This window comes from Leptonotus elevatus, chromosome 4 (genome assembly GCF_054856555.1).
Source record: "Leptonotus elevatus isolate MCC_2025b chromosome 4, RoL_Lele_1.0, whole genome shotgun sequence".
Classification (NCBI taxonomy): Eukaryota; Metazoa; Chordata; class Actinopteri; order Syngnathiformes; family Syngnathidae; genus Leptonotus; species Leptonotus elevatus.
Window position 1 is genome coordinate 20832041 of NC_141242.1, and position 23435 is coordinate 20855475.

Here is a 23435-nt window from a genome sequence, read left to right on the forward strand (position 1 = left end):
ATAATAATAATAATAATAATAAAAAATAATTTAGTTTTGACCCTGATCATGGACCAAATTAAGCCCGTTAGTCAAGATACCACTGTATTTTGACCTCTCTTGAAATGTTGTGCCCTTCCTAAAACACACCTAAATTTCACACCCCATTGCTTCCCCAATCAGTTCAAGGTGCACCTTGCAATGACCCTTAATATGATAGCATAAAATGTATGATTGGCTGGGTGGGTGAAGTACAAATGTGACAGAAGTAGACAGCTGGTCAAACGGAAATCCAAATTGTGCTGCCATTAGCATGGTTGTACGCAGTTGCCAGAGGTGCACATAGAAGTGGTGCGCCGGTGCGCATGAGGTCTGGGAATGTAATAATGTGCTCCAGTGTAGCCCCAGTAGGCCTGTAATTAGGAAACAAAAACTGAAAAACCACCCCCCACCCCCGTAATCTTAAAATGACTTATCTACACATATGAAGAGTCAACATTGCCCAGATTTGCTTTAAGTGTAAGTTGATTCATGCGGTTGGTGGGCCGGGAAAAAAAAAGAGCACCAAACAACAAGCTCGGGTGCTTATATGACAACCATCCCTAAATCTTATTGTGTTCCCCTGCCTATGGATTATGGAAAGTGTTTCATGCCAAGTAGACTTACCAAATAAATGGGAGTTCTCTGAGATGGCGAATTCATCTATGGGTGGGATTTGCAGTGGTCCCACCACATTGATGTCGGGGCCCACCCACTCGTTCATGAAGGAAGCTTGTTAGGTCAAACTGCGCCACGTGGAAGTTTGTGTCTGTTTCCCTCTGTAACAAGAGTGACCTGATGAAGATCTCAACACTCTTCTGGCTCTGCCTGTAGCAGCCAGTGACACATTCACTGAAAAGTAATTAAGCATGAGCTTGTGAGTGTGGACATCAACACACCTGTCAAGCGTTCTCTCCCACACAGGGATGAGTTGCCGTGCCTGCAGGGAGGCGGCAAATGAAGGTCATGAAGGATGATGGAGATTTCTTAACAAACTCACGGTACTCTCACTGAAACTAACCGGACACTTCATTAAGTATAGTTAGCATGATGTCTTGTTTTTCCCCCACATCAGTAATATTACAGATATAGTAAATGGACAGATAAGCAGCATGTTGCAGTCAGCACCTTGCACTAGTGTTGTCCTCGGTGTCTTCTTTTCTTATTTGGAAATTACAACTTTATACTCTTCTTACCATCCCTATAATCTAACTTTAACTCATAACACTGTGCAGGATAGTGTTCCTCAAACTCAATCAATCAATAAAAACGCAAACCCATTTGATAGGGGTAAGCAATTACTTCTCAGGGCACAATTAATGCTTCTGAAAGATTGCACCGTTCTGCAGGGAGCTCCAAGGCAAAAGCGTGCACAGAAAATCAATGTGGTGACAAGATCATATCATTTCTTAAGCGTCCAATCAGATTACTCTGACATCATCCCCACGTTACTTACTAGCCATAGCATGTACAGTAAACTATGGTGTGATGAATTCATTAGTTTGATGCTACATTCCTTCTACTTAATACAGTGTACAAATGTGTTCATTACAAATAGGTCAACGCAGAAGAAATTACGCTGTGAGAGGTCATGGTTACTTTAAACACAAGAGTTGGGCATGAACATTAATAAAAGAATACCTTTCTGACAGTGCAAGTCAAAACCATTTGTTTTGTATTGATACAGCTCTTGTATCTGATTTCAGAGCATAATGAGAATGCAATGTAACCATTTTGTGACCCGTAAGTAACAAAGTAAACGAACCTGTCTATACTTTACTGTATGTGCCGTCAGTAATAAGTGTACTTTAATTAATTAAAATAATTTCCCAAGGGATCCTATACTATGATGTAGAAAGCAAGTATCTTCTGTAACTGCCCACACAGCGGCAGACATCTCACCCGCCATCAAGCACACACTTTTGGCACACGTGGGCTCATCATCATGATACATGCTGTCATGGTCCTTACCTTTTCCAAGCTGGATGATTCCCACTATTTGAATCTCCTTGTTCCTTGTGATCTTGGAAGTCCACACTGAGCTATACAGCACACGTCAATTTTTGCCAATGTTTTCTAATGTCTGGGCTTCAGTGAAAGTATGTGTGACCAACTAAGGTCGGGGAGAAAAGGATGGTGGTTATTAATTAAACTGTCCATCCCTGTACTCATCCCCCCACCCACAAACCCACTAAAACACACTTGCCAAAAAAAAAAACACCCTCTTTATCTCTAAAAGCATGAAGTCTCTAGTAAGTTGAATATCCCACCCACATGCACAAACAGCACACACTGGACATTCACTAATTAGCATGATGCAGAGCACACATGTAATTCTGGGTAAAAACCAGCATTGACAACACTATAAGGCCTCATTGCTTAGCTTTTTATTTATATATATTTTTTTACGTGACCACAAGTCATCATAGGTGAACTCTCAGAGACATCTCATTTGTCCAAATACTTGAAAATGTAGGAAATCAGAAAATGAATACAAAGGCTATATAATTAACAATTGAGTTAAAGCTGAACTTGTACTCTTGACTGTTGTAAATCAATTGTGGAAATGTATAAAGGAGCAATACTGTCGAAATAATTCTAGACCAGATCTATCGTTTTCCTCGTCTTGATGATACATTTCTTTTTCTTCCCCCCTCATATTGCCCATAAACAATAGTTTAATCATTGACGGGCTGTTGCTCCATTCAATGGGGTTGTTCTGAGTCAACAGAACAGTCTCTCTGGAATAAACAGAACCTTTGCCATTGGCTGCTGGACTCTGTGGTTTGTGTTTGGGAACAAGCTGCCAGTGATGGACTCTGTGACGGGACATTTGCTACTGTACATCTAACAATGGCAAAAAGGCAGATGCTCCATGCTGGCTGAAAATGTTGTTACTGCACCCAGATAAACTGTTGGGGTAGTACTAATACTATACATAAACACTCGAGAACTTTAACAAGAGGAATAATCAATAATTCGATTTGTATTTGTTCACTAAATAAACACAAGATATCATCTCAAAAGCAAGTCGTTTATTATGAAAATGTAAGTATGACACTAGTGAGGGATATCCTGTCAAGCAATTATGTTGAAGCACTGTAGTATGAAGACAGATAAGACAAAGGATGTTTACCACACTGTGACGGAAAACAGAGCCATCTTTGGCCTTAAAAAAAAAAAGGACAAAATGTAAACGCCTACTACTATAAACAGTCAGTGATAGGAACAGAGTTTTGTTGTAGTTTGAGAAAACAGCATTAAACTCATCAAATGTCGCTTTCCCTATTTCCATGAACTGTTTGTGCACATTACTATGGCGTAAAAGTCATCATGTTGAAGAAAAAGAACCATTTTAAAACCCCTTCAGACCTGCATTTTTTTCTGCTGGGCAATTTTTTATTTGATTTTTTATTTTTGGCAGATTTTGACTTTTTTCCACATAAGAACAACATGGAATTTTTTTGGGGGGTGGGGTTGTTATCTCATGTTTTTATTCATTATAGTGGACGCCAGGATAGTATGGCTGTAACATGTTGTAAACTCACAAGGCTTAATTGTAACATTTTTAACATGAACATCATGCAATTCAACTTGTGATTGTGATTGGTTAGCTCGGATCCAATTATGATGAACCAGAAGTGTTGACATCACCCAAATTTGGCGTTTTTGTATTTTATTTTTTATTTTTTGAGAGAGCTCAGTATTGTTCATTCGGTAATCTTACCGATTCGACATGTCATCATCATTGCTCTCTCTCTTTTTTTTCCTTTTTTTTTGTATGTGCGTGAGTATGTGCGGGTGCGGGTGTGTGTGTGCATATGTGCATGCGTGTGAGTGTGTGCTCATTAATTTGCCCAAAAACCTATTAAAAATTCCATACCGTTCACCTAAACCGAATACTTCAGAATTGCGCTAGAGTCCTGAAGTTGTCAGGAGACCCGAGGAAGGATCAAAGAAAAGAAAGAAAAGTGAAATCCAGCACCGACCAGACATCACCTACTACCCACCGGGTTACCAACCAGAATCTTTCCCCAAACCCAGAAACATCTAAATTCCAACAAATTAGGGAGACCTCAAGAGACCGAAGGAGAGACTGAGGAAAGGAAAGAAGGAGTGATGAAGCAAAGTGAGATCCACAGACATCAGCCTCCACCGATTCAACGACCAGAGGAAGAAGTAGATTATGTTTGAATTTCGGTAGATGCTGATGTGGTGCATCTGGCATGCACGAAAACCTCCACCAAAGAGGGGAGCCGTCGGCCCCGGCCAGGACAAAGCACAGCACAACCCCCCAGGGCCCCCCAGGCCACGGCAGCGCCAAGGTACAACAACCAAGCAAACCCAGGAGCGAAAATGTACATTCCCTCAACTGAATGAAAGATCAAACTTGAGTTTATTACATTTACGTCAATTAAATTAAAACACAAACAAAAAGTGATGTTCTCACATTATACTCTTGTGTACAGAACAGTTTTTCTTTGTCAGCACTTAAGATGAGCATTATGTGTCTTTAGAACATTAACAAACGTAAAAAATTAAATAAAAAGTTAGTTGAAATGCTTTGGAGATGAACTCAACATCTAGTTTTATTAAAAAAACAAAAAACAGGTAAGATTTACAGGATAAATAATTGAACAGACACCAAGTCACCTGCCGCAACATTGGGCACACCTGATGACAAATGAGGCCCAATCAAAAATCACATTATGTACTCTTGTATTAGATATTACATTGTGCAGGCATCGCTAATGTTTTCACTCCTCAATAGCATTCAATCAAAAACCGCACACTTATCACTATGCTCTGCTATGTTGCATAGGTTCACACTTGACATTTGACAAGACAAATGAATTCTGAAATAATGATAAAGATACATTTCAAGCATTTCATCTTTTATAATGAATTGCTTTCAAAGACAAGGCATCACTCCAAAACTGGTGTTTTCATATAAGTTGATGAAAGTTGGTTGAGGTCCATTATACTTCAGTTCCACAGGTGTAAAACTGCATCATCACCAAAGTGTGAAAGTCTCTGAAAGAGCTGCTCACTGGCATCCATTCTGATAGTCTCCATTAGCATAATGTTGCTCCTCCTCTTGCATGCTCACCCCTCTCTTCTTTTTCCAGCCGTGTTTCCGACCTGACGAGCTATCCGTCGTTCCGTAACTCATTTTGGGAGCCGTCATGCTGTCGCTGTTGAGCTCGGATTCTTCAGCGAGCTCGTCCTCCTCGATGAAGCCGCATTTTTCCTCACTCGTACTCTCGGGGTTGGCCCAGTCCTGCTGTTCTCCCGAGGCAAAGATAGCGTAGAAGATGACCCCTGTGTAGTGCACCATGGATGCGATAACAAAGACATTCTGCCACTCAAGACGTGTCTGTCGGAAGGGAGGAAAGAATAGAGTCAAAGAATATCCTGAATGAAGCGCTGCTCTTTTGGTGATGCACCTCTGAGATAAGAGGGATGGTGATAAATCCACACCTTGACTCTCACTAGAAATACAGCTGCAGTTTGATTATTCTTGTCATTTAACCAAGTTGAATGTATGTCAATTTTCTTTCAGCTGATTTAATTTTGATGCTAGACAATTAGACAACAATTGGTATGATGTCTTTAGATTATTATTATTATTATTTCAATACTATAATAACTCATTCACTTAGTTAAGCGTTTTTTTCTCTCCACTTTTGTTAACAAGAGTATGAAAACTTTTTTTTATTGTACATTTAGAACAGATATAAAATTTGTGATTCATTATGAGTTAACTAGTGAAGTCATGCAATTAATTACGATTAAAAATTTCAATCGCCTGTGTCATGTCTGGGAAGATCTGGTTTTGGTTGAGGGTTCCGATTGGTCCTGAGTGGGTTCCAGCCCTTCCGGGTTGACCAATCCGGGCCCTCAGCCACTTATGCCTGGCCCCAGGTGTGGCTAGTTACCCAATTAGTGTGAGTGTATTTAATTCCCGGGTGGTGATCAGTCGGCGTGGGATCATTGCTGCTTGTCACGGTCACCACCGGAGTTCTTTCTGTCATTTTGATTTTGTATCTTTTCAGTTTGTTGTTTAGTTAGCATTAACCAGTACCCTGGTTAGTGTTTTCTGTAAAATAAAGCATGCCAGTTTCGCACTCCTGCTGTGGTTCTCCTGCCTCCCTGCATTTTGGGTCCCCCACTTCACATGCCGACAGACACCACGCCGCTCCGTGACCACACCGTGACAGCCTGATGCTCCTGATTTTTTTATAATCTTTTCTTTCTTTTTTTAAATCGCGTCAGACGATTGCATTTTTTAATTGTAATTAATCGCATGACTTCAATAGTAAACTCACGATTAATCATACATTTTATATCTGTTCTAAATGTATAATAAAAAAAAAAATCTAGGTTTTCATACTCTTGTTAACAAAAGTGGAAAAAATGTTAAACTAATAGAAATAGTTCAAATTAATTTTCGACGTGAATAGCCGGCAATGGCAGTGACTGAGTTAAATCAATCTCCAGCGATCGACATTTTTCTTGGGTGGGGCAACAGTCTGCTCGGGGATTGAACCCACGTGGCAACCATCTCTCCAGTTTGGGAGCACAGAGCACTATCAGTGAGCAAAAATTCTGGGCCGCTGTCATTTGAAGGTTTATTTGTATGATAGGCTGTCATGCAAACTAATAAACGGGTCAATCTTACTACTCCACATTAATAAATGTGTATTGCTCAAAGCTGACCAACTGCCTAATTTACCGAGAACTTGCCTGTCTTCTGCCGTTGGCAGACTTACATGGCTCTGTGTAGCAGCAAAATGTCTCTTCATGAAGGCGACAAAGCCCTCATTCATCTGTGCGAGTCTAAGAGTACGAATATAAGCTGGTTGTAGATGAGCAAAGGAGTTAGCGTCGTGGCACCTAGCTTCAGCTAGCTTCGTCGCTAGTCTTAAAATATTCATACCAAACGGTGGCGTGGAACAAGGACAGCAGCACGAAGTTGTCCAATAATGCATAGACAATAACAACTGTGTGCTAACAAAAACTTTTCATCATGCAATCTAAAATAGAAATGCTTAATGTTTTTGAGCCTGGTTATGATGTTCCATCTTTCAACATGCTCTGCTCCAGAACATAAGAGACCCCAAGTCAACTTGAAGAAAATCATGTGCAGGACTGCCACTAATTACAACAACAGCATTCAGTATAATGGTGAGCTGTATTTTAAACAATTTGTTTTCATTTATGTCTATGCCGAAATATGTCTTTACATGAAAACTGTCCATGGTGCAAAAAAGGCTGGTGTGCTTTCATAACATTATACAAAGTACAAGAAGTTTTTAGTTGATCAAACCCTACCTTAAAAAACAACAACAAAACATGTACCTTGTGAATAGTCAAGGCTCCAACAATCAGGGGACACACCATTCCAGACAGTGTTCCCACCCCATTAGAAATGCCCATCAGGATGCTGGCATAGCGAGGAGCGATGTCCAGATGATTGACATTAAACCCTGCCAACAACAGTAAGCATGTGATTGTGTATTGACAACGTTCATTAACTCATCAACTCCCAGCCATTTTCACTGAAGCAATCCCCTTCGCTCCCGGCTGTTTTACTGGATTTTGACAGATTTTGCAAGGCCCACAGAATATTGTGTTCTATTGCTATAAAAACACGGAACCTACTAAAAGAAAGATTGGAGTCTCTTCTTTCATCAGAAAAAAAAGTATATTTCTATCTGTTTCCGTTTTGCAGCAATTAGCATTAGAATATAGATTAGCTTAGCCCTTGCTGATCTTTTATACTCCGCTGCCACCTGCTGGCCGTTTTGGTAATAACTACCATTGCTTCAGGCATTATCTTCAGTTCAGAGGCTGCATCAAAGCCTGTATGCTCTAGCATGAAAAAAACGTAATTAAAAAAAAAACTTTTTGGGGGAGCAAATGAGTAAATAATGCTTGTCAGAGATTTCTGCAGGTGCAATAGGGGCTATATACTACTCACAAAAAAAGTTCAGGATATTGAGCTTGAGGGTGAACTTTCTTGATTAAACCTGCACAGATAAACTTATCTTTAGACCTTTAAACATTTGAATTGTAAAGGTTAGGGTGCATTTTAGGTTCATATTGAAATTTCACCTAAAAGACCAATATTCCGCATGTCAGGAAGCATAATTATTGTAATTTGTTGATAAACTAGATTCCAAGTTCCACTGTAAATGGGTACATTTTGTTTCAATTCACTGGTGCTCACTTGTAACTCAAATCATTGCTCGCAAGTCAAGTTTTTTTTTTTTTTTAAATGGCTGAGTGGTGGCTCATATCTTGAAAGTAGTGGCACTAGTAAATCAAGGCATCACTTTAGTACCTGAGATGGCAAATCCACTGAAGCCTACAGCAAGCACCAAGAAGGAGATGGCCATAGCTCGGGTGTGTGAAAACCCGACCACCAGCAGAAGAGTTGCCTCCATACCAAAGCCTGCAAAAAGACAACATGTGGTAATGAACAGAATGATATGCCAACTGCAAGGCAAAAAATTAAGATGTTTGCCACACTGACGCACACACCAGTCCAAATATTTGGTACATCTGCATAATGAACTGAACAATATTATCTTTGTAAATATAAGATTTGCGATGAAGCTCTTGTATTGGACCACATTCAATTATAGTGCAAACTCAACAAGCTCGTCACATGTGCCACATTGTCACTTTTACCCCATTTCAGCCTTCAAACATAAAGGTAGAACATTTCAATTGTTTTGTGAAGAATCAACACAATCATAAAGTGGAATGAAATTCATACGATACTTTAAACTTCATTTTAGAAATAAAAAACCTGAAAAGTTGGATGTACGAAATTATTCACCCCCTTTTCGCTTAGTGCAGACAACTGACTCCATAAGTTCCCTGATGATTGTGAACTTTGTTTAATACTCAAGTAGGAGCTAAACTGCCTCTTCGTTTGCATGATTTTGTCATCTCACTGGCTCCTGTCATGATATCGTCTGTCGTGTTGCCAATTTTGCCATCAGGTGCCCGCTTAGCTAGGCTTACTTTTTATTGGTTAGTTACTTCTTCGCCTGTTTCGTGTTGGTAGATCAAGCGCTATGAGCGAATGCCACATGCCTGACAAAATATTAGAAAAACAAGGTGGGAAAAAAAGGATTGTGTAACGTAAACACAATTAGAAAAGTAGTGGAGTAAAAAGTCCAGATACTCGCTAAAGTAAAAGTAAAAAGTACCCCTGCGTGAATTTACTCAAGTACAAATACAAAAAAAGCTGCCCTATGTAACAATTTGCCCAGAAATACCGTTACAATAGCCTTTTTATTTAACCATTTATGATTGAAACATATTCTAATTAGCAGATTAACACCTTAGCTGTTCACAATGGGTACTCCTGCAAGCCTCTGGCCAATAGTTTTCAGACTGGATTCAGGTTCGAATTTCCCGCCCTCTGTCTTCGAATGTGACGTCATGCACGCATTGTGTACGTGATTGGCTGGCGACCAGTTCAGGGTGTACCCCGCCTACTGCCCAAAGCCAGCTGGGATAGGCTCCAGCACCCCAGTGAGCCTTTTGAGGAATAAGCGGTTAAGAAAATGAATGGATGGATTTTGTCAACTAGATTACAGCGAATTGCTGTTTTCTTAAAAAAGTAAATACAAGAAGTAACTGTAATTTATATACAGTAAATACATGTAAATAAAAAAAAAAATACAGTAACATACTGTCATAGATTTTCACAGTAATTAAATGAGATTTTACAAGAATTAGCTGGCAACTTTTTTGCCAGTTATTCATTGTAAATTATACAGTCAATTTGTTACAGTGCATTTTACAGTGTGTTAGTTTTAGTCAATTGTACTGGGGGCCCAAGAGCTAAATAGAGTTGCACCATAACATAAAAATATGCAGCATCAGAGTTTCATTTTCTTCTACCTTTCATCTTTCGTTTTTTGGAGAGAAAAAAATCTGACTTCGTTGTTCATACATTATTAGACTTTTGCGCATTTCTGTCTGTTAGAGCCATAAGAAAAATATGAATATAGATTCGTTAAAATGTCAATATATGTTTATCTATTTGTGTTCCATTTGAATACTTTTTGTTTACTAGTCACAAACCTATATTTGGCATTTTATTTTTGTTACTTTGTGTAATGTAGATTTATTTCGAATATTTGAGTATTTGTGCTCCGTTAGTTTGTCCATCTTGTTAGGTTGTCGTAAAGTGTGTTGTTGACATAAATAAAAAGGAAAAACAAGTAGGGCTAGAAGCAACAACTTTGTCTAACCGTGCTGAACGTAAGTTTGTTTATGCTTTTGTAATCACTATTTTTTTTGTAAATAAAGTGGAAACCTTTTTTGTTCATTCGCAATGGCGTTTTGCATTTGTGGTCATTGCTGAGGTGGAAAGATCGACTACGGTTGGTGGCCCTGCTTACGTAACGACGAAAAGGAAAGGAAAGGTGCCATTACACTGTCAAATCTCTGACATTTTTGGCAATTTTATGGACACATTATGGTAATTTTCTGTCTCCTATTTTTCTTTAGTTTTTTTCTTTAGTTTTTTTCTCACATTTTGGTTTGTGCCTTTTTTGCTATCAATTTTCTGACATTTTTTGGCACTTTTGTGGTCACTTAATGGTCATTTTTGTGATTTTTTTTGGTTTTGTTTCTGGACATTTTATAGTTACTTTTTAAATGTTTTCTTTTCTGCCTTTTTAAAATACATTTTCAAGACATTTATTGTTTTCTTGTTTTCTTTTGGGACAAAATTTGTATTATTCTTTTTTTAATCCAAATCCTTAATAATCGAAATAATTATTTCATTTAAATAATATTTTATCTAAAAAATTTAAATGTAAAAAAAAAGAAAATCTACTAGTAAGTTTTTTAGAGATCCACAGGGCCGCAGATTGCAGGTCCCTGTCATAGAGTTTACTGCAAAATAAACAGGGAGAGTAGCCTTTTCATTGACTCTCTATTTTCTAATCTAATCTAAGATTTTCGTGCTTGAAAAAACGACCATGTGGTCCGTTTCAGTTGGAACACATGTTGGGTTTCCTCAACCTACCTCCGCAGTTCATGAGTTTCCTCACATTTGTAGTGGTCATGATTTTGTTGCTACGCAGGAAGTCCGCTAGCTGTCCTCCGATTGGAACAACAATAGTCATGACCAGGTGGGGCACAGCAGACAGAATCCCCACCTGCAAGAGCATTATAGGCTTTGGACATGTAATATAAAATACCATTGCCCTGATTCATGGTCTCTGTCAAATAAAAGTGTGATGAACCTTGCTGATTGGGAACCCGAAGACCTCTTCAAAATATGCCGGCTGGCTGATGAGAAGCAAGTAGAAGGTCCAGCTGCGGCAGAAGTTAGCCACGATAATGGCGTAGACTGGCATGGAGGTGAAGAAACGACGCCACGGTGTCTTGAATTTCTTACCGTATAAGAAGTGAGAAAAAGCTTGTCACGTCAACATGTTGTGTGAAATGATCATTTCACATTTCACTGTTCCCTTACCTGAGTGACACTCTGTTGGTGGATTGTTTCACCAATGGTGGACTCAATGTATGTCCTTTCTTCATCCGTGATGGTTGGATGTACCGCAGGGCTTCCATAGGCCAACAGAAGCCACAGGATATACCATAGGATTCCAAAAACACCTTTTTTTTTGTCAATGAAACACAAGAGTGAATAAAACATACTAAGCGGCAAAGTCCTTTTAAAGTTTTGATGAGGAGCTAGGCAGAATCATGAAACCAAGTTGAAAGCTTGACTCACTACCTGAGAAGCTTCATTATTATTCAGATGAAATAATGAGTCACAGCACCCAGACGGGACGGTGCTACTTTACATCAATAAATCATGAGATCGTATCGCACACAAAGCGGAGTGGCTTTTTATTAAAACACATCTAGCAAAGTGTGAATTTTATGTCAGCGTTAATCGTTTTAATCAATCTTCAGAGCAATTTAGATAAGGTTTATTGTGAAACGCATTCAAAATACAACTAACAGTAAAGTATCGTGATTGTTTGGTGATGATAAGCATCCAATAATGATTCCACATGGTGTTCTTGCATGTTTGTTGGCTGTCATTATATATTTTTTTATTTTATACAGTATGCAACTTTATCTTGTGAGATGGACATTTTGAGCAATTAAATTCAATTAAGCAGATTTGTGGGTGTTAGTTCATGAACGACCTGCAAATGGCATCCATGTTATACTGTACTGGATTTCTGTGCTCATGTAATTATATAGTAACGAAAAATGAATTTTCACAGGACGGAATTTGAACTGTCATTAATGGGATAACATCTTTAAATAGCCTCTTGTCGAATATTCCTAATAAGTCCAGTGAATAAATTAATCAGTAATACTGAAATTCATAAAATACTGGTAAGTGGTTTGTGGTTTATGCTAACTTGTACCATAATTTGTGATTTGCTTCGGTCAACCCAGAAGTGTTCTTAACAATAATGTTCTATGAAGCCCCACTAAGTCTAAACATTCTGATATATTCTGATATATTGTGTTTGTGGAATATAAATTAAGTGGCAAATCCACCCAATTTTATCCAACTCAGGGGGCGGCCATTTTGCCACTTGGTGTCGACTAAAAATAACATCACAGTTTCTCACGGCTCAGGCAACAACCAATCACAGTTCACCTGTTTTCTGAAGCTGAGTCGTGATTGGTTGTTACTTGAGCCCTGCAAAAGGTCTCCGCATTTCGGCAACATTAGTTTGGAGTAAATAACAAAAATAGATTGTGTGGACAAAAATGTCGACTTTGAGATTTTGAGGTTTCTATTTTCATTTCCCAGCAGCCCAAAAGTTACAATTATAATAGAAGTGTATATAAATAAACAATTATAAGAAAAAGTGCATCTTTAGCCAACGTTGTCTTTAGCCGACTTAAGCTAGCAGCCCATCTCAGAAACCTGCCTCAAAATAACCCGGAGATCTTCGCCTCTAATGTCGCGTTACAAATGATTGATATAAAAAGACACATAATAAAAGTCGAAATACACCATAATGTAACCGTTCAGCACAAAAATGAATGTCTATGAAAGATGACACGCCACTTGATCGATGCGTCACAAATGAACCGTCTGGCAGAGTCGCAGAATATCACCACAATTTTTCACTTTATGCTCTTCTAGGTTGGAATTTTAAATCAAATATAAGCAATGAAATTTGAAACTTGAAGATGAAAAATTATGGCAATGGTCAATCTTCCCGCCCAAAAATGCACATAGCACATGAGTGACTTGTAAATACAGTAGTGTACGCCAAATGACAAATAATCTTTTAAATGACACAAAATTATTAAATCAACTAAACCTCATTGAAAGAAAAGAAAATATTTACAAGGAGCAACAATAAAATAAAATTTAAAAAATCTGATGATGCCTCAGAAGATGAATTATAAGATCAATGTGCTCTTCAAAATGGAGAAAGGTCAAATTTCCTAAATTTCCTTTTAAAGGGTTCAAATCACTGATGATGTCCTTACCTGCTATTGAAATGACTTTCCAGTGATCTTTGAATTTGGGGTCAGTATCTTTTTCCTAAGGTATTGGTTGCTATGGAAATTTGAAAGATGCAAAACTTGAAAATGATTAATTAAATTTTTTTTTTTCAAAACTAGGTAATTCAACCTGGCAACATTAAAATTGCTGAAACTTTGTCTATTTTTGAGGTACGCCCATGTATTATATATCATTTTAAAAGGAATTAGGTGTAGAATTTCAAATATATGAATATCTCAATTTTGCCATTTTGACACATGAGGACCCTTTTGCCACAAATTCCACAAACCCAATATTAATCAGAATATCACGTTTCTTTACACTAATGGGTCTTAGTATAACATATTATTGGGAAGAATTTTTGGGGGGCTGAGTCCCCTTTTAATTCGTAAAATTGGTTTCCAGAGTGAAAATTAAAAGATGACCTTCATGTCTTGCACGCTGAAATGTTTTATTTGTGAACAAATCCTCTCACAGCTTATTGTTGACTTAATGACTCAAGAAGCTCTACACTTGTTTGCCTTTGTTCTTGCTAGAAATGTTACATGCATGACATTCAGTTTCTTACCATAGATGTAAAAGACTGACGGCCACCCAATGTACTGAACCAACACACCAGCCAAAGGCATGGCAATCACGGCTCCTGCATAGGATCCTGGAACAAGACGGGTTTTAGTTGAATGTTATTTTAAGGCCATAATATTACTTTGGCGGTGGTAGCAGTTTTACGGGATACAGTGAAACTTTCAGTTATCTGTCATATTATAAACTTGAAAATTACAGTATGTAGTCAATTGAAATGAACTGCCATTCTACAAGGTGTTAGAGTGTGTCCTCCAAAAGAGCATTTGTGAGATCAAACATCAGTGTCAGTTACCAACTCAAATTGTAAATGATTATATTAACTGCTTTCTTGTTTATATTTGGTGATTAATTTTGTTTTATGGTCCAAAATTATAAATATAATCCATAAATATAATCCAATCCACACATTTTATAAACAAGCCTTTTCCAAAGTCATAACCAACTATAAAAATTAAAAACAGTCAATAAAATACTAAAATACAATAAGTAAAATAAAAAATTTGATACATTAAAAATAATTTAAAAAGCAATTTAAAAAAAATAAAATTAATATAAAAATAATAACTAAAAAAATAAAAATAAAAACATGAAAAGACCTCGAGGACCACACAATTCACGTTGAACTAAAAGCCAAGGAATAATAGTGGGTCACATGACGACACTTAAAACACTCCGCTGTGGGAGCAGTTCGAACGTGGAGAGGCAGATTGAAACACGCAATTGAAAACATTGAAACATGCATTACAGGACTCAATAACTGTAATACTATTGCAGAGATATAACGAGTAACATGTTATAGTACTTTGTTACTGCCTAAATGTAACATATTACGGTAACGCGTTACAATGTGTTAGCCCCAACACTGGTTACAGATCAGCTGGAGCCTGTCCCAGCAGACTTTGGATACCCTGAACTGGTCGCAGGGCACATACTGACAATTTAGTCTTAACTTAACATGTGGAAGGAAACTGGAGTAGGCTACCCTAGGAAAGATTCCAGCTGGGGGACATTTTACGGTACATATAGAAAAGGGATGAACGGATGCTTTCTTTCGTAAGTTGAACTCACCACAGAAGGATGTTGTGGCCAGTCGACTGCGTTCAAGAGGCGGAGCCCATTTTGACCACATGCCATGGCAGGCTGGGTAGGTGACACCCTAGATGGGAAATGTGCCCAAAAAATAATGAAAGCACGTCCATTAGTCATTTCACAATAGAGTGCTATAGTACTGCTTGTTTTTGTTCTCGTTTATCTCAGAAAAAAAACATGCATTGGAGCTGTTACATTTGTCAATGAGTTGCTCAGTTACAATACAGCTTTCTGCCACTTGGCGGCAATAAGGCAAATGTTACTTACTGACCTGTACACAATAAGTAGAAACGAAAACCGAACAGCGAAATTCCCGACTAAGTATTAAAAAAAAAAAACTAAAAGATGATCCCCCCCCCTTGTTTTTCCTGTGGTAAAACCTGTAGTTATTTTTGTGTTAGTAAACAGCACTCAATACTCTGAACTTAATTTGATGCAGGAGTTCTTTGCCTGTTTGGCATCATGTTTGAAAGTCAAAGTTCACACATAAATAAATGTCTTTTGGATGATCACATTGTTTCATGTTATTTGATATTGTTACAGCTTTTTATAAGTGTATTTGATTTCATAATTCAATACAATCATAATATCTGAATGGACCATTTTTACAAGAAATACAGGTTAAAAAGAACCCGTGGTTTGTTTTTATGATATTGTTTTCTGTAGTTCTTATTTATTAATTGTTTTATTGTGTCCTTTTAAAATATCAGCGTGTTTCTACTGTACAAGATTGATACATCAATTTTTTTCTTTTTGTGTCTAATTTAACACACATTTATTTGTTCAAAACACTGAACATTAAACATACAAATAAATAACTAAAACTAGTAGCAGATGCGACACAGTTGTTTGTTGATTTAAAAAAATATATATTGAAAGTTTATAATAATAAAAGCTGAGATATCAATTATTTAGTAGGCATTGACAATATTGTTGAATATCCAGGATCCAGCGGGGTGGCCGCCGGGGGGCGCGTGGGGTGGCTGTAGAGGGGGGTTGGGTTGGCCGTGGCCACCCCTGGCCACCACGTGCCTCCGCAATTGTTGTTGAGAACCGGCTCCCAGTGTTTCAATTCGTTGGCATCGTTTGCCGTTTCTGCTGACGTCACCACACACGCGTTTTGTTGATTTCCCGTGCGCGCCGAGCAACAAACATGGTGCCAGGTTCGAAAGTTTGTCCCAAGAAAAGCTAACAACAGGACAACTTGCAATGTTTGCAAATTGGATATTTCATCTAAGGGAGGAAACTATCACCATGCAAGAGCATTTGCACACACAGCATGCGATGACTGTCGTGTTTGTGAGTGCTCCGGAGTCTCGGTGGGATCAACGCAGCAGCAACGGCCGCCAGCAATGCAAGCGTTCGCTCCTACCAACACTCTGGATACTGCTAGTAACTATATTAGCGCCAGTGTGCCTTTATGTGAAACGTGCCGTTAGTAACTGCTAATGTTAAAGCCCGTATCTCACTAAACGGCGCCGGCTTGCGAGGGTAAAGGCCGCGGCCCGCGGGTGTCGTGTTTTTTTTTTCCAATCAGGCTTCATTCAAGGTTGCAAAACATGCAAAGATGTACAGAACAAACCATGATTTAAAAGCAACACTCTCTTCTTCCACGCGGCCACACTGACACTGCTCACGGGAGTCACACACCAGTCTACTGGGAGGAGTTTCATCTTAGTGTTAAAATGTTACTGGAGTTGGACATTATTGTCACAAAATAATCTAGATTGTATTTTGTAAATTTCTACAGAAGATGATAATTTTTTTCAATTCCATTTTTCTTTCTTTTCAGTTTTTTCTGGGGACCCCATGGCACCCCATTGAGGAGTCCTCAAATGTGGACCTTAAAACTTCACTATTGGGTTTGTCGGGCCATGTTACTTTTAAACATGTCTCTTGTTTACAGATACAACTAAGACATAAAAAAGTGGATGCTAGTCTATGTTTATTCATATTTTTTTTAAAGAATCGATAAGAGAATCGATTAAGAATCGAATCGTAAAGCAAAATCGGAATCGTAAAAATCTTATCGATTCCCATCCCTACTGAGTAAACACTGTTGCTATGGAACTTGCAGAAACAACTCCAGACACTACGACCGTCCACATATGAAGGATATGTTTTTTTTTTATTCGTTTCCCAAAGCCAAAAACTCAGAGGGATAAATGTGAATGGGGGTCAACTTGTGCGGACGTCCGAAAGACCAGTTTAACGCCAGTGAAGTGAAGCCTTTCATTTTTGCCGTTTGGCCCTACTCCGACTGCTGGACGACAATAACGAATGACGAGGAAAAATGCTAAAATGGTTTTGCACTGTTGTTTGGACCTGTCTTGCTTACTGCCTGATTTAAAAAATAAATAAATAAATTTGCTTTTCATATAAATCGCGGCATTGTGTGAGATGTATGAAAAGTTATCTTTTCTGAAGTAAGGAAACAGCCTTAGTAAGCGGGAAGTATTAAATGAATTGAAAGAATTGAGGTTTGTTAAGATAGCAAGTAGTTGAAACTGGAGAATGACAGTGTCAGTTGCGATAATTCAGAAAAAAGGAGGAAAAAAAAACTTTACCTCTGGATCAGGTCGGGTCTTTTTCAGCCCTCTACAGTCAAGCCATCTATTCAATTGAACATTAGTATGTTCTTCAACGTCTATATCAGTGAATTTGGCACCAGGAACATAGTAGGTTTAGCTCAGTAAACATCTTGCTCGTAGACTGTTTCCATGCGTCTAGCATGACTGACCCGCCGAGTTTGACCCCCCCTAAAGTCAGTCGCTACTCGCTAGCGTCATGGATATTTATTGTGGTGACGTGTATCGACATTCCTTACCTCAACTAAGCCCTGCAAGATGCGAACAAACATGACGCAGCCGTAATGCACCCTTGCTGCAGATGGGATGAACATATTCAGCACTGATGTCAAGAAAATGGCCGCTCCAAACACCCTGCAGTGAGAAAAAGAACAAACAAAAAACATTATTTTGAGAGTGGGTTCTGGCATGTGTGGGAGACCCTTGTTTGATGTCAGCGGTCATGATAACACGGACCACTGGATTTCTTCCCTCCAAATACAGTATTGCTTACTTTCTTTTTGTCAGCCGTGCAATTGTACGTATCTCACACCTCTGATTGTGCACTGAAGTAATGCCTTTGAGTCCACCGTTTCTTCATGAGTGCTGTCATGATTCTCGCCTTTTTCTCCTTCATCACTGAATCCCCCTGTTCTCCTCTTTTTCCAAAACAGGGTGTAAGTGACACTTGTAATATTCCAGTGGCTGGTGTTTCAGAAAGAAATCAGAGGCAGGATCTTTCATTATTAACTCTGTCGGTGGCGTGTCGTCTTTTCCTGTGAGGCTTTTATTACAGGACTACTATCTGCTCCATCGGCACTGCTCAGAGCAATGAACAGGTTTAACCATTTAAGAACACTACCCTGAAGATGCTGCTGGATGCTTTTTGCCTTCTTTCATAGAATAAATACATGTTTTTCATTAGGGGTGTGCCAAAAAATCGATCCTCATAAGAATCGCGATTCTCATTAAGTACGATTCAGGATCTATTTTAAATGTCCCAAAATCGATTTTATTTCAATTATTATAAACTGTCTTGCCCTTGTTTGTGTGTGCCTTTATTGGGAGCACTGTTCATGTCGTACACAATTTGGCCACTATTTCCGCTCGTTCTGATACACCGTTAAGTTGTAGCCACATGATCAAAAAGTCATGATCAAGTTATTTCAATAAAAGTTTTTTTTTTTGGCAGTGTAGGATGTTAAGATGCTTCTCTGTGTACATTCATGAAGCGTTTTGTATGAATAGTCGTTCTTTTGAGTGATAAAAGTGCCACGAGTAGCACACTAATTAGCATTAGCGAGTCAGACTGGAGTCGATCATGACAATTCTTTGCATATCTATAAATTGAAGCAGAAATCATTGTCAATTAAATACTTTTAAATCTAAAATCGTTCTGAATCGATAATCGATTCCGAATCGAATCGCAGACCCAAAAATCAGAATCGAATCGAATCGTGAGACAGTCAACGATTCTCAGCCCTATTTTTCATGCAATGAACGCGAATCCCTGTGGCACTTACGTATTCCCAGCAGCAGTGAAAAACAGTAACATGATCAAATTAAATTGTTTTATGAGGAGTTGAATTATTCATGAGTATGCTAAGCCTTTGTAAAAACGTCATACACTGCTGTACGTCAATAGAGTGACCTACTGCTTGCCAAATAGTGAGCCCACATCGAGCTCAAGTGCTTCAACTTGAAAGGCAGTGCTCGCGTACTAATTCTATCGACATGTAACTCACTTAGGAGAAACATTAACAAGCAAACCAAAATATGTCATATCTTGCAAAAAAATAAACTTGATAGAATTTGTCTTCAAATAGATTTGACCTGTTGGCAGACAGCTTGTTTGAGATGAAACCACCAGGAATTTGAGTGACGATGTAGCCCCAGAAGAATGAGCCATGGATCAGCCCGACTGTCTCCGGGTCCCAGTTGAACTCAGCTTTCTAAAAAGAGTTAAGAAGATGGGATGTGTATAATGAAAGCACGCAGCTTCCTGATGAACTTTGACCCTGGAGGTCCCCTAAATACTGAATATCACAAGCGAATGTCTACCTGGAGTACTTCAGTTCCATTCACATATACAGTGTTGTTGTTAACCATCTCCACAATTGCAACACCGAGGTTACAACGGATGCCAAAGGAGATGCAGAATCCCAGGCCACTGAGGATAGCGATGATGTAACGCTTGGGCAGACCACCACAGCTACAGTCCAGCAGCGGCGCCGGACGAGATGGGGATGTCACCGGACACCCATCCTCAGTCAGTTCAATGTGGCTCTCCTCTTCCACATTGCTGCCATCTATTTTCCTGCGCATAAAACGGTAGAACAAATCACATGAGCTGTTAGTAAAGCGTACTTATAGGCTATGTCCATCCACTTGTCCTTATTTGTGTTGTGGCTGAGCTGGAGACGGTCTCTAGCTGACTTTGGGAAAGATGCGGGGTAAACCAGGTCACCAGTCAATTGCGTAATACTGCGATTGATTTAGATATTTTTGCTGTACCCAGTACATGTGTATACAGTGCAGGCCAAAAGTTTGGACACACCTAATTCAATGTGTTTGTTTTATTGTCATTACGATTTACATTGTAGATTCTCACTGAAGGCATCAAAACTAACAATGAACACATTTGGAGTTTTGTACTTAAAAAAAGGTGAAATCATTGGAAAACATGTTTTATATTCTAGTTTCTTCAAAATAGCCATCCTGTGCTCTGTTTACTGCTTTGCACACTCTTGGCATTCTCACCTCTGGGAACTCCTTCAATGCTGTTGGAAAGACATTTCAGGTGACTACTATTGAAGGTCATCGATGCTAACAGTGTGCAAGAAAATCATCAGCAAAGAGTGACTATTTTTGAAGAAACTAGAATATAAAACGTTTTCAATTATTTCACCTTTTTAATATAACTACACAAGTGTTCATTCATATACTGAACTGATATCAGTATGTAAGTAAGTAGTGACCAATACGGTTAAGGATGTAACGACAACAGCAATATCGTGATATCGCGATATTAAAACTGCCACAATATCGTCGTCGTCATGTCACCATATTAAGAGCAGCACATCTGTTATAAAAAAAAAAAAGTCGATCCATTTGTGCAATTCTCGCACCCTCTGGTGGTTAGTTTGTTAGTGCAGTTTAATTTTCACACGGCATGTTTTGGCCCTTCTATGTTTAAAATTAGGGATGTACGATAATGCTATTTTCAACCGATACCGATAAACCAATAATTTAGAAAGTGCCAATGTCGATAACCGATAAGTCAGATGATAATTATTTGCTGTCAGGGCTCCTGCCTCTTCCCCTACATTGTGAGGACCAAAATACGTCTTTAACCAACAGATTGAGGACATTTTTGTGAAGTGAGGACATTTTGGCCGGTCCTCATAACTAAAGACCTCTTTTTGAGGGTCAAGGCTTGGGTTCAGAGTTTAGGTTTGAATTCAAGTGTGTGTGCGTGCGTGCGTGCGTGCGTGCGAGTGCGTGAGTGTGTGAGTGCGTGAGTGCGTGTGTGCGTGTGTGCGTGCGTGCGTGTGGGGGTGGGGTGTGTGTGTGTGGGGGGGGGGGTGCGTGGGGGTGTGTGTGCGTGCGTGTGCTGCTTGTCAAGGTGACAACCGGTAACTCATTTGGAGTTTGCCAAAACAGAACAGTCATGTTTTTAAAATGCAACAAAAACTGCGTGGGTAACATTTTGGGGAGACACATTAAAGAAAGCCCACACTGGCGACTGACATGTCAACACAAGGTTGCGCGCATTATGATGTCACAAATATGCAACACTAAACTAGGTGAGGGGAGGGGTTGAGGAGTTAGGCACAACTTGAGCGACGACCACTAGAGATAGACCAACGTGGCATGTCTATTATTATCGGCGGATTTCTTTATTGTCTGGTTTATCTGTGTGACGTCAAAGTGGTCGATAATTGCCGATAATTATCGGCCACCGATATTATCGTGCATCCCTATTTAAAATCCACGCTAATGGGCAGATGAAGGCGAACCTTATATGCTTGTGAAGCGAGTAAATATATTGCATTAGCAAGTAAGTATCTCACAAAAATACAATATTGAGGTTTTTGTTTTTTTTACAATATTGTGACTTTTTTGGATATCGTTACATCCCTAATACCGATACCACTAGTACTTTTGACGGATACATTTCCCCCCCAAAAAACAATAACAGACCTACATATCCTAATATAGCTTTTTTCCCCCTTAAAATTGCAAGAAATCAATGGCAATTATTTATTCTTCTCATTTCTAGCTCCTGATCATGAACGGCCACAAGAGAGCGGTCGATACTGGTATCGGCTGCTGTTGCGAGTACCGATACCTTGAAATAAGGCCAGGTATCAGCCTGATACCGATATCTGGTATACGGTTTTGACGTATGATATGATAAACTATGGAATCTGTTTACATCTATATTTAGAAAAGATGCTCGATGCCCCCAGAATTAGGCGGGAGAGGGATCTTTTTTGCGCTACCTAGCCCCTCACTCTAATCTACAGAATACATTTGGATGGGTGTGTGGATTGGATTGGTGGGTGTATAAAGCATCCCCCAAATTATATACAGTCGATGAGGAATATTTTTGGGAGTATGTGAGTATGTATATAAGCTGTTCATTTATGTATAATAATTAGAACTGTCATAATATTGGTGTTTTTTTTGTTTTTGTTTTTTTAGCAATACAAGTATTATTACAATATTACAGTGCAGTACAGAACCAATATCTTTCAGAATAGATTATACATTATACTTCCAGATTTAGGGATGATTGATTGTACATGAGACGTGTCAATGTGCAAACGCTACAACTGTAGGAACGTACCATGCCATTTATAATACTGACTCAAAAATGATGTTTACTCTATATCTTACATATGTGCAAAAACTGCACACACGCACACACAGACTCTCAATCCCTGTCAATTATTTATCAGACATGAGGTATGTATTACTTTTTTGAAATTGACTCAAGATTAAATTACAGACAGGTGGTGTTGTCAAGCACAATAATCTAGTATTTAATGTATGCATGTTAACATCTGAGAAAATGTTTTGTCTTAGCTATCCCTCTGGTAGCATATGTCACAGCACACTGCGTAAACAAATACTTTTTAAAATTTGTCCCTCATCTGCAGACAACAGCTCGACAAAAAAAAAAAAAAACGTCCTCACCGTTGCAGTTTCCCCAAAGAGTTGCCCACTGTACTCTTCACTTCTTCTGTCGCAGGGTTTAGCATCTGCCCCCTCAAAGACATGTTGGTGATGTCTTGACCTTCTTTATTTCAAATGTCTTGATACTTCTGACCCCTAAAAATCCACTAGATGTTCCCCATTCTTGGTGAGCTTGTCGCCGAAGAAGTTGTGTGCACCTTTGAGTAGCGCCAAGGATAAAATGCACGTTATCCAACCACCCTGTCCGAGGATTCAGCGTGTTTCGGAGAAGTGGAGGGAGGGGTTGATGATGTTGGTGTATTCCTTAATGGCAATTTCATCTCTGAAAAGTTCCATTTGAGAAAAGGACTTGTAAGTAAAGTAAAGCGTAAATGAAAGCAGAGGATCCAGTTTGTAGCTTGTTGGCATGATGGTCATTTTTAAACTAAAAGCACACCTTCCTGTTA

The 23435-nt window shown here is 38.9% G+C and overlaps 2 protein-coding genes across 6 annotated transcripts in view; both read right to left on the reverse strand.

Annotated features, from left to right (window-relative positions):
* Positions 1 to 2158, reverse strand: part of nr1h4 (nuclear receptor subfamily 1, group H, member 4) — a 140270-nt gene extending 138112 nt beyond the window's left edge. The window contains exons 1-3 of one of the 5 annotated variants that reach the window (XM_086073815.1): positions 1990 to 2158; positions 918 to 958; positions 646 to 797 (exon numbers count right to left, since the gene is read on the reverse strand). In XM_086073815.1, coding sequence (XP_085929941.1) covers positions 646 to 742 — 97 coding nt within the window. In that variant the 5' untranslated portion in view covers positions 743 to 797; positions 918 to 958; positions 1990 to 2158. Of the gene's footprint in view, positions 1 to 645; positions 871 to 917; positions 1035 to 1989 lie in introns of all 5 variants that reach the window. The other 4 variants (XM_086073817.1, XM_086073819.1, XM_086073816.1 and 1 more) reach the window with 4 other exon arrangements.
* Positions 2159 to 4048: 1890 nt separating this feature from the next.
* Positions 4049 to 23435, reverse strand: slc17a8 (solute carrier family 17 member 8). Its single transcript, XM_086073813.1, has 12 exons — positions 22990 to 23435; positions 19849 to 20104; positions 19621 to 19739; positions 18048 to 18162; positions 15200 to 15287; positions 14115 to 14201; positions 11531 to 11673; positions 11298 to 11447; positions 11078 to 11210; positions 8366 to 8476; positions 7381 to 7508; positions 4049 to 5395 (listed from the first exon to the last, which is right to left on the reverse strand). The coding sequence occupies exons 1-12, from the start codon at positions 23070 to 23072 to the stop codon at positions 5066 to 5068; spliced, it is 1743 nt and encodes a 580-aa protein (XP_085929939.1). The 5' UTR covers positions 23073 to 23435; the 3' UTR covers positions 4049 to 5065.